This window comes from Colletotrichum costaricense (genome assembly GCF_030867565.1).
Source record: "Colletotrichum costaricense strain IMI 309622 chromosome Unknown Scaffold_2.1, whole genome shotgun sequence".
Taxonomy (NCBI): domain Eukaryota; kingdom Fungi; phylum Ascomycota; class Sordariomycetes; order Glomerellales; family Glomerellaceae; genus Colletotrichum; species Colletotrichum costaricense.
Genome location: NW_026848231.1, coordinates 1,529,918 through 1,545,797, shown reverse-complemented (window position 1 = coordinate 1,545,797; position 15,880 = coordinate 1,529,918). Strand labels below are relative to the sequence as shown.

At 55.0% G+C, this 15,880-nt stretch overlaps 4 protein-coding genes across 4 annotated transcripts; 2 read left to right on the top strand and 2 right to left on the bottom strand.

Moving 5' to 3' along the window:
- Nucleotides 1–188: 188 nt before the first annotated feature.
- On the bottom strand, nucleotides 189–1,585 carry CCOS01_02148 (uncharacterized protein; the record flags this gene model as incomplete). The annotated part of the gene is made up of 4 exons (XM_060450340.1): nucleotides 189–700; nucleotides 753–817; nucleotides 870–1,311; nucleotides 1,375–1,585. 4 exons carry the CDS (start codon nucleotides 1,583–1,585, stop codon nucleotides 189–191), a joined length of 1,230 nt encoding a protein of 409 aa, XP_060318990.1.
- A 1,228-nt stretch (nucleotides 1,586–2,813) lies between these two features.
- On the top strand, nucleotides 2,814–3,785 carry CCOS01_02147 (uncharacterized protein; the record flags this gene model as incomplete). The annotated part of the gene is made up of 2 exons (XM_060450339.1): nucleotides 2,814–3,272; nucleotides 3,438–3,785. The coding sequence occupies 2 exons, from the start codon at nucleotides 2,814–2,816 to the stop codon at nucleotides 3,783–3,785; spliced, it is 807 nt and encodes a 268-aa protein (XP_060318989.1).
- Nucleotides 3,786–8,989: 5,204 nt separating this feature from the next.
- Nucleotides 8,990–11,963, bottom strand: CCOS01_02146 (uncharacterized protein; the record flags this gene model as incomplete). Its single annotated transcript, XM_060450338.1, has 2 exons — nucleotides 8,990–11,275; nucleotides 11,361–11,963. Coding segments are annotated over 2 exons (2,889 nt in total), but the record flags the coding sequence as incomplete, so codon positions are not given.
- Nucleotides 11,964–14,128: 2,165 nt separating this feature from the next.
- CCOS01_02145 (uncharacterized protein) lies at nucleotides 14,129–15,275 on the top strand (the record flags this gene model as incomplete). Its single annotated transcript, XM_060450337.1, has 3 exons — nucleotides 14,129–14,218; nucleotides 14,305–14,525; nucleotides 14,600–15,275. The coding sequence occupies 3 exons, from the start codon at nucleotides 14,129–14,131 to the stop codon at nucleotides 15,273–15,275; spliced, it is 987 nt and encodes a 328-aa protein (XP_060318987.1).
- Nucleotides 15,276–15,880: the final 605 nt, after the last annotated feature.

The window sequence follows — 15,880 nt, the reverse complement described above, 5'->3', positions numbered from 1 at the left end:
ACGCTGCGACGGCAAGTTACTTCGAGGGCCTAGATTTCCGGTGCAGAGTCAAGTCCAAGGTAGTCTGATTTTGGCGGGCGGTTTATTTGTTGAAGCTGACATCGCTCTTCTGTATTAGGTTTCTATTATGCTCAGTTATGATATGACAAAGTGAACGCTTCTCATTATGCAGTCGTCAAGGCCCATTTTCAGACTCGGTTTGAGGCCAGATGCGAGGATCCGCTCCGTGATGAGGACTCGTACTTTGTCGATGCCGTCGAGTCCTGACGAGACCGGCTCTCCTCGCCCCAACGGACCTCCTGGTCCACCTTGATCCGTATTCCGCCCTTCAGGGACAAGTCGTCGCACGATCCCGAGTCAGAATCATCCGAGGGCTTAGTCGTCGCTCCTCCTGCTCCTGCGGATCGGGTTGAGATGTTCGTCGTGATGCCGTACTTTCCGTCTTCGGTCCCCAAGCGCTTGAACCCTCTGTCGGCCGACTTCCCTCCCGTTCCCCCGATCGTCATGAGTTCCGTTGGTCCCCGGCTTCCAGCCTTGGAGCGCCCATCGCTCTGGCCCCCAGAGAGGTTGTATTTTGTCGCGATGCTGCCGAACTGCGACGAGACTTTGACCATGAGGGGGCGTAATGTGGGCAGGCAAGCGCTGATGACACCGCAGGCGCATTCGACGACGCACCATGTACACGCAGTGGCGAGCGTCCCTAGATATACTGTCAGCGAATGACCAGAGGCGGCGGGCTGGGTGAGCCTTACATGTCGTGTCTGTAAGCTCAAACTGCATAATTGTTGTGAAGCGATAGATACTGGCAAAGAGAACGCTATGTTGATGTCAGCACTAATACGATTGCCTCTGGACTTGGCATCACTTACAATCCTCCCAGCAGGAACATGAAGCACAAGGACAAGCGCTGAGCCAACGTCACCTGGAGCTTCCACACCTGGCCGATGGGCAAGCACAAGATGGCCACGTCGGTCAAGATATTGGGGATGGCGTTGCCAATGAAGGACGCCTTGAGGTCGATGCAGGTACCTTCGATCCAGGGCATGTAGGCCTTGGCCACGGGCGTGCACTGGAAGACACACACAAAGACAATGGCGAGCCACCAGCCGATAGTGAGGAGGCCGAGGACCATGGCCGCGATCTTGAAGCCGCGGCCAGGGAAGATGCGGCGGTACATGAGCAGCAGCGAGATCTTGATGAACATGACCGCCGTCACGTATACACACTCAAATGCCAGTAGCAGCTTGAGGAACTGTATCAGCGTGTCTTGTGATAATGTTGCGGCGTGGCGGCCGAGGCCTTGTGCAATCACTATACTCGTGGTCAGTTTTCATGATGCCCTCACTTCAAACCATCGTCTTGTCTGATGCTTACTGGCATAGTTGAGGGCTCCGGCCATAAAGGTGACAATCAGGCCTACTACCATGAACCAGTCATCGAGGCCATAGTGAAAGCCAACAGTCCACCGCGCCCAGAACCGGAGACCGACAAAAACGGTTGCGAGAACGAGCAATGCTGTCGTGGTGCCACTCAGTTCAGGCCCTCTATCCGCCAGAGGGTCTGTCAGAGCCGATGTGTCGGCCATGGAGGCTGAAGAAGGGAAAAGATGGGGGCGTGAAATCTCCGAGACCAGTACTCCTCCGTCCAGAATCCAATAGATTTTGAGTCAGTATCGTGGACACAACAACCAACGAGTCAACGAAGAAGAATGCAATGCAAGAAACACGCCAGTTTTTCGGTATCTCTCTGCTGCTTCCCGAAATTTTTCGGGTACGGGGATATCAAAGGGAAAATGAGAGAAAAAGAAGGGCTAGGACAAGAACAAAATGGAGCCTTTTCTTTCCTGGATATCCGGGATGCGCAAGCCTATAGTCCTTATACGCTCTGCCATTGATACCCTGCCCGGTGTAGAAAAACGTGGTGAGATTCGACTGACTCGGCATATGAGGGGCGACAACATGCCGGCCTGTCAAGACTGGAGGCTTCAACGGGGAGGGGAGGGTCCCCTCGACGCCTGTCGAAGGGGGCCAACGTCGTACTGGGGATCCAAAATCCGCATCGATATAACGTCCACCTCGAGGCCCTGCTACCTCTTGTGCCCTTGTCCCCTACCCAGTACTACGTAGAAGTGGTCCCCGTCGCGACCCTGTGCTCCGAGCGCGACGTCTGATCGCAGCCAGGCTCATCACGGGAGTTCAGACAAATGTGCCCCATTGCTGATGTAACCTCAGCTCGCCCCATCAACACCACCTCAATACAGTCGCTATCCTCCGGTCTTGACGACCTCTTTCGGAAAAGGGGGACACCGTTGAGGGGGGCGACAGTTGCGACACTAATTCTTTTCTCTGATATCGACATGGGCATAATGAATTCTATGAGATTGAGGCAAAGACGAGGTTCATGGGAGCACCGGGAGCTGTCAGCAGAGGAACAAGATAGAGAGTCAGAGAGGTATCCGTACGGATATTGAACGAGGATAAAATGGCATGTTCATCTCTTCCTTCCCCTCGGCTTTCCCACGATCCCCTCGGTTCCTCGCGCGTTGGCATCACAATCACTCTCTTGTGCAGCATTCCCCTCTTACTCGATCGATCCTATTGCATCGTTCGCTAATACGCCTCCGGCATCCCACAACTCCTTACCAGTCGTTCATTCTACCAAAGATCCTGCACGTCAACGGTTACCCGTATCCGTACCAAAACACTCTTGAACCTTGGTACACGTTGATCGGCAGTTGTCTGTGTCCTCTCCCCCCCCTTGACGCAACTTACACCACACGCCCCCCTACCACCACTCCTCCCAAATCCATCAACATGCTCCCAAAGATCGCCAGCCTGCTTTCCTCAGCCCTCGTGGCCACCGCCGCCACTCTGCCCACTGTGGTCTTCACCCCGGGCGCCTGGCACGGTCCGCAGTCCTTCGACCTCGTCCGCGCCGGTCTGACGCTCAAGGGCTACGAGTCCGAGGCCATCACCCTCCCCTCCGTCGGCGCGGAGCCCGCGACCGTCGGTCTTGAGCAGGACGCCGCCGTTCTGCGGTCCACCATTGAGACCCTCGCCGACGCCGGCAAGGAGGTCGTCGTCGTCGTTCACTCGTACGGCGGCATGGTTGGCGGCAACGCCATCGAGGGGCTTGGATACAAGCAGCGCGCGGCCAACAACGAAAAGGGCGGTGTCATCATGCTCGTCTACCTCGCAGCCTTTGCTGCCCCCAACGCTACCAGCCTTTTGGATATGCTCAGCGGAGAGTACCTCCCCTGGATGAGAGTCGAGGTAAGCTTCTTCTTTGACACTTTGACACTGGAACCCAGTGCCAGTGGCCCCCTCCCCCATCCCTCATGTCACTGTTTTATACCCTTGCTTGGCATGCGACATATCTAGAAACATGCCCCAAGAGACTCTTGATCGAGATACTTCCCGCTGACACTGAACTTGCAGGGTGACAAGGTCTACGCTGATACCCCAGAGACCATCTTCTACGCTGATGTCAACCCGGTCCTCAAGGCCAAGGCCATTGCGGAGCTGAGCTGGCAGTCTGCCCGTGTCTTCTCTGACCCCGCGACCTACGAGCCGTGGAACAACGGCATCGAGGTCATGTACTTCCACACTGAACAGGACCAGGCTATTCCTCTGGCTACCCAGGAGGCCATGGCCGCCCAGTTCCCTACCGGCTACACCACCTTCTACGCAAACACCTCTCACTCCCCCTTCCTGTCCCGCCCGGACCTCGTCATCGAGGGTGTCGAGCTCGCTGTTAAGGTTGGCCAAGAGAAGATTGCGGCTTAGATAGTTTTCTTGCGAGACCGAGTGCGTGCCTTGGACAGAAGACGCTGTAGATCGTTAACAAAGAGGGTTGCCTCGTGAGACTAAGTCAAATCGAGACAAGTAAATAAAAAAGAAACAGAGTTGCAAACACACAGCTCCAGACCGGGCCCAATGGGAAAACATGCTTGAATCTTTCGAGAATAGCCTCACTCGACCCAATCCTCACGCGTTTAAACCGAACCTGCATGTGCTCAGTGCTTCGTCAAATCCGCGTCAACCTACCGGAACTTGGCCGCCTACCTTAGCATGCGTAGTGCGTACGCCCATAACCGTAGTAGGCAATTGTGACAAGGGTCCCCCCGGATGAAGATCAGCGCAGCAAAGCCTCACTTACCCCTGGCTAGCCATAGTGGCATTCCAAATGCAACGCGGCAGATGTCGACCGCTTGCGTGCTTTTTGGCGAGCGAGGAAAAAATACTGCCCACCCAGGTTTTGTCTTATGAAGCAGGGCCCAGGGGAGGGGACCAAAATGGTAACCCAGTGACGTTTCGCGTAAAAGCTCGCGTAATAGTCAGGGAAAAAGCAGCAGTACGAACTATCCTTTGATTATGAAGAGTCTGAATCGGGACGGCCCCCAATGAATAGAGGCAGAGATAATTCCCGGTTTTTTACCAACGCACGCGTGGCCCGGTCGAGATCGTAATCCTGCCTGCCGGGGACCGGAGACAAAACATGAATCAGCAAACTCATTGCAACTCTACCACATAGACCGCGGACCACGTGCCTTTTCACTAGGCCGTGACACTGACAGGTGACGACTTGCTTCGAGGGCATCGAGGGAAAAGCATTGGCAAGAGCCCACCGGCCTCATGGCATGGCAAGGGGCCCTGCCAGCTTGTGGTGGATTTGCCTCCCTCCTCCCCTGGTGAAAGGGCAGGGGTTGAAGAGGAGTTTCTTCAGCATTTGCGGAACTCCTGCGGTTCAGGTTTCTTCAGCAGCTTCGCAGCCTGCAGGCCCGCTGGCTGGGAATAAGGGGAGAGAGAGGAGTTTGATGGGTGGGAACATATTGCATCTTCGAGACCCAATTGGAAATCCTCCCGCCCGCAATACCGTAACCCGGCTCCCTCTCCTCTCTGGTGAAGTTTTTCTTTTTCCCGTACGAACAGAAACGAGTCTTGCTGAAGATGAGACGGCTGTCGCGGACTCGAGGTGCATGTAGTCAAAGTAAAGCTCTCCCTGCGTTTCCTAGAATGTCCTCGGCAAAGGTCGGTAGTTGAGGCGATCCCCGAACCGGCGTTCGGTTAGTTTAGTAGACTCGCGAGACCAGATTGAATCAAGAAAGGTTTCCGCGTTTCGCCTCCCGTCCTTGGTGTGAATGGGCCTTTGTTTCTGCTTCTGGACGAGCAGCGGATACAGCCAAAGGTCGACCGTTTCCAGGCCTGGTCCTCCGTGCTCTGTCTCTTCTTTTGCTTGCCCCAATCTCCACAGCTCTTCCCATTCCTCTTTCGGAGCCTGCCGGCCGGGCCGGCGCACCTATGACAATGACAGGCAGCGGGTACTCCTGTTCCTCTCGGTCGGAGTGAAGGCCGTTCACCCTGTTGCCAAGTTCTGGCCCGTCACGCCGTTGCGGTGCTCCGCATCTATATGTCATCTGTCAGACCCCTCAAATTGTGCAGAGTCCACAGTAAGGCAGTAGTGTAGGGAGTAGCTGAGCGTGGTATTGGTATCCGTAAGGACTATTTGATGGCATACGGATACTTCGTACCGCTTCCACGGCACCGCTTTCCAAAAACTCTCCCACAACCCGCGGCAGGAGGTGTCCGAATGTGACGCTGAAAGGAAAACGAAAGAAAAAGAAAGGAGTCCCTGAAAGTTAGAATGTGATAAGCAGCAACCCCGGACCCGGGCAGAGAGATTGTGTTTTCCACCTATCCTTGTTCAAAAACAAATCAGAAATCTGATTTTCTTCACATCAATAGTGTTGAGGAACGAGTGGGATGAGTACCCGTCGTTGCCGCCACGGAATCTCAGAGGTCCAGGCAAATTAGACTTTGCACGTCAAAAGAAATGACAAGACGAACGACTCGAAGATCCCATCCCGACCACCACCACCCAGTTTCCGTACGACGCAATCTGTTTCACCAACAAACCTGCAATGCTGCCCTCCGCCCTTGGCACCTGTAGGCCGTCATAAAACCCCAGTCCTAGCATGTGTTCGTCACCCCTCTCGAGTCTCGCCTCGCGTCTATCAGGTCTATCGTCATCCGCGTTATCGCTATCGGGTAACGGGTTGAGCTGCCTGTCGGATGTGCCCATGCCCTATATGCCTATCAGATGCCAAGTCTGAATAGTCCAAACTCTCTCCGCGGTCTGTTAGCGTCTGGCATTCTGCATACCACCCATGCAAGCCATGTAGACTGCAGCGAGCTAGACGCACCAAAGACACTAAAGAATGCAAACCCCTGACACCGGATGACGGGGGCCTCATGTCGGGGTTAACTGTCAAAGGAAATTTGACAGGTAGATCTCGTTTCAATGAAGGAGTCCGTCTCAATTTTCATCCCGCGGTGCCTGCCAACCCCCGTGGCCGTAGCCCACCCTCTTCCGAACGGGTTCTTCCGCGGACGGCGCGATATAGAACTGCTCCTGCAGGTCTCAGCTCGTTCTCCGTTAACGGCAAGGACGGACACGGGGAAGGGACGGAAAGCACGGGAAGCCGCGGCTCGCTCGACCGGTCAAGAAAAAAAAACGCGCCTCTGGTCTCACTTTCTTGACGATCGATATTGTCTGTTCCTTCGCTGAACCACGGCGGCGGGAGTGGTGGTTCTAGACTTCTTAGTCTCTCACACTTGATGTCCGTCTGTCCGTAAGTTCTAGGCCTTTCACGCCTTGGAGGCTGAAAAAGCAGCCTGTCGAAAGCTGCGAGACCTAAGGAAACTAATGCGGCTCGCATAGTAGGTTTCGATAGTACGACGTATCACGAAGCAGACGGGCTTCCGCGGCTAACCCTCAATCAGCGCCCAACATTAGTAAATCACGTCAACGCCGCAGCCCGCGCGACCCCCTTCGAGTCCGCAACTCGCAGATGACGGATCACAGAAAGAGCGGCAAAATGGGACAAAGGATAACCGGCGAGTTTCACTCTGAGCCTCGGAACTGAGATGCCGTATGGCCCCCCTCAAGCCTCCAAGCTCCCATGTTCACTCCCCATACACGGTGGAAATCGCAACGTCCCGAAGCACGTTTTGTTGCTGCTAGCGTCTGCGAAGAAGACATGGGAACCCATCTAGCGGTGCCCACAAACGGCTGTCCGAGCCCTCTCCCCCTCAAAGGCTTCTAACAAGTTTTTGTTGGCAGCGACTACGAATAAATCCCTGGTCTTCTTTGATGACCATCACGGTCTCCAAGAGACGATCATTGGGTAGCTGAAGGCAAAAACAAGCACTTGGAGCTTGGAAGTTGGGCACATCTCCGCCTCGGTGTTGCAAGACATCCGTAACCCGATGATCAGCAGCAATCCAGCATCCTGACCTGAATGGGGAGGATAGAAGGCGATCTCGAAGTTCGAAACCCGAGTAGCTCCAGCCCCCAGGAGCCTGCATTTGCATGTAGATTTCATTTTATCAGATTTCTCAAAGGATACTAGAGCCTTTTCTCTATACTTTGATCTATTCTCTTAGGCGCTTGGTCCAGACTTTGGGTGTTGCTAGCGGTTCAACGTGAGGCCGAGCCGCGAGATGAATTTGATCATCCGCATGGTAAGTTATTCGTCCTCGCTTTCGTACACCTAGAATTACATTCCCGCATTCGTCTAATCAGGCACGTCTCATGGGCTCTATCTCCCAGCCTCCAACGACTTTGGCAAAAGGGACGAATACTTCGCGAAGCAGAGACTCAAATAATCAAATTAACGCTGAGCAGGGAAAGCAAAACCCGGGCAAGCTGCCGGGCAAAGAAACAGCCCCCAGTGGACACCACAAAAATAGCCCCCAGCAGACACCAACCAAACCCATGCAAGCCATGCTCACAACATAAACTCCACACTCCTGCAAGCCCGCAGATCTGTATTTCCAGAGTCGCCGAGAGGGGAAACCTGCAGCATGGGGGCGCGAGGGGAATAGGATGAACAACGAGGTTTAAAATAATGAAGATAATCATCATCATCTCTCACCTCACCCTCACTCCCAGTCTCCCACAAAAAATAGGGAAACGAGTAATTTATTCCCCCGCGCAGAAAATGGGAACCAAGCACATGGCTTTGCCAGGGACAAATCCCCTTTGGGCACACAAAAACTGGAAAATCAGGCAAATGACACACGGCAACTATCCCTACACGAGTCGCAAAAGTATCCGTACGGAGCATTTTCACACAACTTTGTGAAAGTCAATAGAGAATAATCTCCGCCGCCCATCGGTGAATTGATTGTGCTTATCCGTACCCAGGGACGTGGGCGTTGGCAAACTTTACGTACCTGTCTCGGGTACCGCTCTCTCTTCCCAATGAGGAAGAAAAATGGGCAAAAGGGCTTCACTGATTACTTGTTTCGATGTTGGATACCCAGACCAAGGCTGGCGGGAAATGAATGGTGACAGCGGCTGATTACGAGATGTATCCGAGCTTCTACTAATTCCTTCCCCGTCCCGCTGAGTGAGCGAGCAAACGAGATGGGATGCTTGCTATGACGCCCAGTGTCGCGGGGACCTTCGACCATACCGCTGGGGCAGGTTCGTGAGAGCATCAGCTCATTCGGCCGACGACTTTTTAGGGTGTCAATTGATACTACGACGACGGATTGACAAACCGCGTCTCACATGATGTGCAAGTTGTATGATGTACTGTAACCCGAGGCTCATTATTCCCCTTCAGTGTCATTTCTCATCGAGATATTATTATACACTCTCTTGTTTCATGCCCCCCCGGTGCCCGTGAAATGCCAAATCTTTATAGCCTCTCTCCATTCGCCAGCCCATGCGTGAATGTCAAGGAGAAGTCCAACCATGTCCATGCTTTATCGTCGGGTCCTTCCAGCGGCCGCTCGCACGTACAAAAATAGAGACAACCCGCTGTCTCGTCCCAGTATATAAACCCCGTCCTGGCGCGAGGACATGGGGAAGTGTTGAGTTTCGTAAGAAAAATAGGTACAAAAAGGACAGTATCCCGCTACAAGTGTAGCGGCAAGAGCCCAAAGAATCGAAGAGTGGGGTATCTGTTGCAACGCAAAGACTATGTGATGGGAGCCAGGAAAGGGCTGAGCATCAGCTCGTCCGCACTCGGCCGAAGGTTGTGATCCATCTCAAAGGTCTGAGCAAGGAAGGTCTTGGCATCTTCAGAAGCGTGCTCCGGAATCGTGGGAGCCGCCTTACCGCCACCAATCTTGAAGATGGCCTGCAGCTGACTGCAGTCGGGGTACGGATGTGTGCCTGTCATCATCTCAACAACCAGGCATCCGAGCGACCAAATGTCGGCCTTGCGGGTGTACGACGTCTGCTTGACAACCTCGGGGGCCATCCAGAAGACGGAGCCCTGGAGGGAGGGGCGGTGCTTGTTGTTGTTCGCGCCGGACAGGATGTTGGTGGCTTCAAGCTTCTTGGAGATGCCGAAATCGGAAATCTTGATAGTGCCCTTGTTGTCCACGAGGATGTTGGCGCCCTTGATGTCTCGGTGGATAATCTCGCGATCGTGCAAATACGACAGACCAGTCAAAATTTGGCGCACAAAGCTGCGCACAAGAGGCTCTCCAAGAGCGCCGTACGAGTTGAGCATGGTCTGGACGGAACCGCCAGGAACGTACTCGAGGAAAATGTTGAGGTACTCGGTAGACGAACTGCAACCCAGATACTGAACGATATTCGGGTGTCGAAGGTCGCGGAGCAGACTGATTTCCCGCTTAAGGGCCTCGATCATGCTCTTCTTGCGTGCGTCGTTTTGGCTGTTGGCACCCGGAGCTGGCGCCTCGACCTGCTTGACGGCAAGAAGCTCACCGGTCACGGCATGCAGGGCGAGGTAGACACAACCGAAGGAGCCTTGACCGATGAGGGCTCCCTTCATCCACTTGTCGTCAGACCAGGACTCTCCTGCGAGGAAGCTCTCGAGCTCCTCGTCGGCGTCCTCGCCGTCTTCATTGAGCGCCGCCGTAAGATCTTTGAGGGAACCTGAACCCGTTGAGCCGTCGGTCTCGAAGTAGCTTCGCCGCGTAACGTTACCTTCGGGGTCCGTCACGCTGAGAGCGGCTGCACTAGCACCGTCGGAGCTGTCGGCGAATGACACGTAGGACTTGCGGTTCGGTTCGACAGGCGACTCCTCTTGCAAGGTGTCGAGCATTGAAGAGGCGACGGAGTCGCGGAAGTGGGTGACCCGCAGGCCTGATCGCGCCTTGGGAGCACTACCGGCGTGGAGCCAGCTGTCAGCGATGGTCGGAATAGGGGGTGCATCTTGGATGCTAGACGCGAAGCTGAGGTTGCTAGCCACACTCAGACGGCTGTTGACCTTGCTCAGACGGGTTGATCTTCTCATGGACAGACGAGCGGTCCTGTCAATCTCCTCTCTGGGATGATCCGGGAAATAGGATGTGAGGTCCGAGGCGATGAGCTCGCTGGGAGGACGCAACCCGCCAAACGACCGCAAGATGCCCTTATTCCTCCTGGGTCCGCCGGCAGATCTTGGGCCGTCGTTGGATGCGGGGCGCTCCAGCTCCTTAGCGGTATTGTACACGTTGCGCTCCCGGTCGTGGAAAGAGACCGGTGAAAGAGGATGTTGCAGCTCATCGTTCCATCTCTCACCCAGAAGCTTTTGCACCTTCATCTGGCTTCTCTTATCCACAGTCTCGAGGGCGCGGCTGTGATTTTGCTGCGCCTCCTCAATGGCGATGCCCGCTGCTCTCTCGAGCTCGGGCATGCCTGGCTCACCAGCAGGGACACGGCGAAGAATCAGGCGATTCCGTTCAGGACGTTTCTGGTCCTTGATAATCCGCCACAACTCCGTATCGCCGAGTCGCCGGCACTGGTTCGGGTCTGGCTCAATGCCGGCCAGTACCCAGAAGCAGTAGTTCCTCTCATGATCCTCTCGTAGTGCAAACTTCCTAAGGGTGACTCGCATGACCTCCTCACACGTGTTGCAGTCGGCGATTTTGACGACCTTTGTGACTCCTCCGGTGGAAATGACGCGGATAACATCCTGATTCTGCGGTAAGCCAGCCATCAGTGAACCATCCATACTGGAGTTATTCCTGGTATGGGAAGTTACCAATCGGCCGGTCTGGGGGACGGATTGCCCGGCGCTACTCACATAGCCGGGACTTTGGCCATATCTTGTTCGCAGAGGGCGGATGGCATCCGTGCCGGGAAGGGGTGAGTTGGGACGGGAAGAAGCGCTCTCCAGGGGAAGGGAGTCGTATTGTCTGGAGTAGCGCTTGTTCATGGAAGGCGTGGGCGCGGTACGAGCACTTGAAGCAGATGGTCGAGAAGACCCGCCCGACGACGGGGTGAATTGGTCGAGGCCACCGAACGAGTCCTGCAGTGGTCAAATGTCAGCTGTGTTACCCATTGCTGACGGCATATGACGGTGCCGCGAGAGGAGAAGCCGGTCTTGCACGTACCCTATTCCGTTTCTTCTGGTTGGCGTAGGCCTTTGTCCTCAACTTCTTAATGCCCAGGAACAGTCGCACGCGGTCGCCGACCTTTTCGATGCCCATCTCCTTGAGGACATCCTTGTCGAGCTCGAGGAGGTTCTCGCCATTGATGTGGTTCTTACGGAAGAGCTTCTCGTACTCGCCGCATTTGACGCTCCTCAAATAGTCGCAGACCTTGTCCTCGTCCCAGTTCTTGACGGCATCGGGGCCATCGCTCTCGGAGAATTCGGATTCGGTCGGGCTGGCGTAGGCTGTGGACTGGTTCGAGATCGTGGGTGCCCGTCTTGAGGGCGGTGCGGCACCGGTAGAAACGCTAGAAACCATGGGATTGCTGGAGCCCAGCGGTGCCGGGAATGCGGTTTTGGGGGCCAGCATTGCCATCTTGTAATTGTGATACGTCAGGTGGACATTGACTGAAGTGAAGTTGACGTGGTCGATGGCGGTGGTGATCGCGGGAGGGGTTTGTCTCAGCTGCCTCTCCTGGAGCGCGTCGTGCCGAGAGAGGATTCCGTCAGGCAGGTTTCCGAGACAGGGAACAAGGCGTCGGGCCGGATGCGATAGAAGCGAAGAAGCTGCGATATAGCGAAAATGTGGAATGTAAGTGTCTCTCGCTGGATCCGAGTTGGGGAATGTCGAGCCTCTTCAGTGCCGGACCGTAAAGGCCTGGTTTCTGCTTGGAGACGCAGAGGAGGGAATTTGGTGAGGGCGAAGGTCGTGTGTGGAATTACGGGTACTTCGGCCGGGAGGGAAAAAGAGGAGGGAAGGGGAGGGTTAATGATGGATTTTGGGGGTGCAGGGGACTTGCACTTGAGAGCCAGCGGCAGGGAGGGGTGTGTGAGTGGTGCAGGTGTAAGCAGCCTCAGAGGTATCTTCACACACAAGTTGGGATGCGAGATACTTCATCTACGGGTGGGCAGCAAGCACCACCACAGAGACTCTAACTGAGGTGAGCGACCACAGACCATACAGCAGGGGGGCAAGGTCAGAAGAGGGGAGGGCGGCAACAAGCTTCCAATGCTGCTTCTTCCTTTGTCACTTTGTGTGCTGTCGCAGCAGTCCGTGAAAGGAAATGGACTTGGCTGAGGCTCCAATGCAAAGAGGGATCTCTCTGAGGTGCTGTGTGTGTACAACCTTGGAACAACGGACGGTATCACTGTATAGCAAAGCAAAGCAAAGCTGAGCTACAAAACACGAGATTTACAGGCCGCACAGTCCTCGCAACGGCCCTGATGCGTCTGTTCGCTTGAGGCAGAAACTTGGGGAAAACAAACACACTCGAGAAGCTTTCCGCAGAGTCTGCCCTTGAGTCTTGGGCTTTTAGCCACTGTGACAGAGAGAGAAAGGCAACGTTGCAAAGGGGTACGACGACGATGAGGCGTACGGCAAGGTTTTGTTCGCGTTGTTTGAGGTCTGGTCTTTTGACGTATTGTTCAGCTATCCCCTGGTCTTCTTCGTCACCGAGTCTTTGGGTACGGAGTAGTGTTTCTTCATTTTGCTTGGGCATGTTATCTACCTGCCATACAGGCTTACACAGTACTCCGAAGAGGCTTACTATGTGTGCTAGGTAGCAATGTGTCCCAAGATGCTGTCAAAGAGCCTCCATCTCTGGCCAACTTGCCCGGTTCCCTCGGGTTTGCGGTCCACTCAAGAGCGACATTACACGGCAAAATGGCACGTCGATTCAACAAGGTTTTCGCTGGCCAAAGGCTTCTTCTGTTTCTCTCTCCTCTCCTTCCACGATGAGTCTCAGGCGCGATGGCGGATCATGGATGGAGTAGCCAAGCCCCTGTATGCACCCTTGGCAACATGGCAACCTTTAAAAGGGCGTTTGCAAGGGTATGGCGACGGCGGCGGCTTCATGAAACTGGCTCAAGCAGGGTCAACGCCGCACGTCCCCACCCAAACTTTGGCTCTGCAGCGGCACCTGCCCTCCTCAGTCAGTACCTGCCCTGAGCTGTCGTGACTCCTCATTAGCACTTGCCCTCACTGCCTGACTGCCCAGTCAGTACTTTCCAATAGCATTTTACTGCCCATCACTGAGGAAGGCACTCTAGGTAGAAAGACTCTGGAGCGTGCCTTCCCGTGCTTCCAACCAGAAACATGGACAATGTACCTGAGGAAGTCCTGAGGAATTACAAAGCCGTGAGCCGTCTTACCCCCCCCCCCCCCGAAACGTCCCCAATATCCCCCAATGTGTCCCCAACGTGTAATTTGCCCTCCTCAATGCGCCGTCATGCAACCCCCGCCGCCTAGCCAATCGCCGCCAAGTCGATATCTCGTGTTCTTGTATTGCAGTGTGCCACAAGAGACCCTCTCGTGCTTCTGATGCATCACGGCCTGTTCATCATGACGTCCACACATATTAGAGCCTGCAGGGACTCTGAGAAGAAAAGAGGTGCAACAAAATAGCAACCACGTCCAGCCACGGAGTCCGTGAACAGTGGCAGATGGGCGGGTGGTAGTTTGTTTATTCAGTTGTGCCGACCAAGCTCAAGTTGTTCTTCAAACAAATCAGAGAACACCCCGGCTTCTCGCTCACCTCTGGAATAATCCTACACGCGCCCATCCGAGTCTTTCTCTGCTATTCTTGGCCCGTCAGCAAACCCGCTTGGTTGCGCGCGCCGCCCGCCCCTTGCTTGCAAGACTGTTCCTATTCAAAGCCTCAGACTCTGTTCGCCAAAGCCACGTCACGGCGCCTCTCTTCGGACCTCGACCGCCCTTGACTCCCGACAAAGATGGGATGCAATTTCCTCTGGAACACAATCTTCCACAACAATGGCTTCGGCCATACCATGAAAGCCACCGAGGCGTACGAATACCGAGTGGTTAGTAGCCACGCCATCATGCACGGCCTCGCCTCCGTGGTGCCAGACGTCGTCTTATCGTCAGCCTACCCGTAACCCGCCCGCAGAGGCCTGCTCACGATCCCTTCTCGGGTGCAAGTGACAAGGCGGCCCGCCAAACGTACACGTTGGCATGCCATGTTCCGTGGTCTCTTCTATCCATCCGGATACACACCATGGCCCGGCATGAGCTCTCCACAACAATACCCGGCTCCTTGGAGGAGGTCACCGTCGCAACCGGACGCTGTCAACAACAAGAGCTTGTCCGTCTCGCCCGGATCACGAGAGGGTCAGAGATCCCCGCTGCGATGATACCTCCGCCGGTTCCACTCTGCTTGGGACGATGACACGATTACACGATAGGCGAAGATTGGTTTTGCCGCTGACCAACAGGCGGAGATCTGGTCTGTTGAATGGACGCCATACAATGGAGCCGACTCCTTGCAACGTGATAGGCCTAACGAGCAGACCAACACACCCTGATAATTTGGCTGCAATCCCCTATTTGCTTTCTCAGCCTGCCAGGAGGAGCAGGTCGCCACCAACCATCGTGAACTACCTATCAACGAACCAAGAGGTGCCCGCTAGGGAAGTCAGGTGTAAGCTGTTCGCCGAGGACAGCACAACAGAACTGCAGGAGTTCACAGTGACAAGGCCGGTGGAAGATTCGCAGAGGCCGGCAGCATGGCCTGCGTCCACCGGTGATTGGCTCCAGCGCACTCCCGCACTCAACTCGGGGCTGGATCGCTTGAAACCAGTCGTGTCGCACGTCTCGACACCCTCTCCGCTGCCCTGCATCCCTGGTTTCCCTCCTCTGGGCGCCAATATCCCGCCATGTCTTCACTGCTCCTTCGTTGGACACCAGGGACTACCAAGACTTGACCACCACGGCACCACTGCGCTTCATTACTTCACCAGTCTCCATATGGGAATTGGCTCACAAGACTGGGGGAACTCGGGGGAGCTACGGAGCGTCCTTTCTACTTACCTTTCGGCGTTGGCGCCCCTCAGATTAATTAACACGGCGACGCCAGTCTGAGCCCAAGGCACGTCTAACGTGGAGAGGGCGTTCACCGTCACTTTGCGCATCGTGGATCATCCCGGCTGGGCCTCACCCCTTCCAGAGCCTCTTTGCCTTCTTTGGCACATCTCGAGCCAATCACCTACATTGTCATTTCGAGCCGCCTTTTGACTTTTCTCTGCTTGTAAGAGGCGCCATGTGACACACAGCTGAGCTCTGGACGGCGCACTTATTGCTGTGACACCTCTGATTACTACGAAAAATCAGGGCTAGGAGACATCACAATGTTCACCTGACATGTGTGTACACAGAGTACAGATGTACGTCACCTTTCTTTTTCCTGCAACCTTTTGACCCACGGTCTGCGAAATCGACAGTGCTGAGGTGCCATTCATTCCACGGCATGTCGGTGGATTTGGTTACGCCAACGCTGCTATTTTGGAAAGATACGCAGCCGTTTGTGCCGTCGTCGCACAGAAGGACGCGCAGGGCACCTCATGCTTATCCCCATCTGCTCCTGATGCTGATTCTTCGGCGAAAGCAGTCCGCGATTGTGGGGACATGCAGTGACTGCAGTCATGCGAAGGAAATGAGTTATGGCCCGATCACCGCTTGGTCGCCAC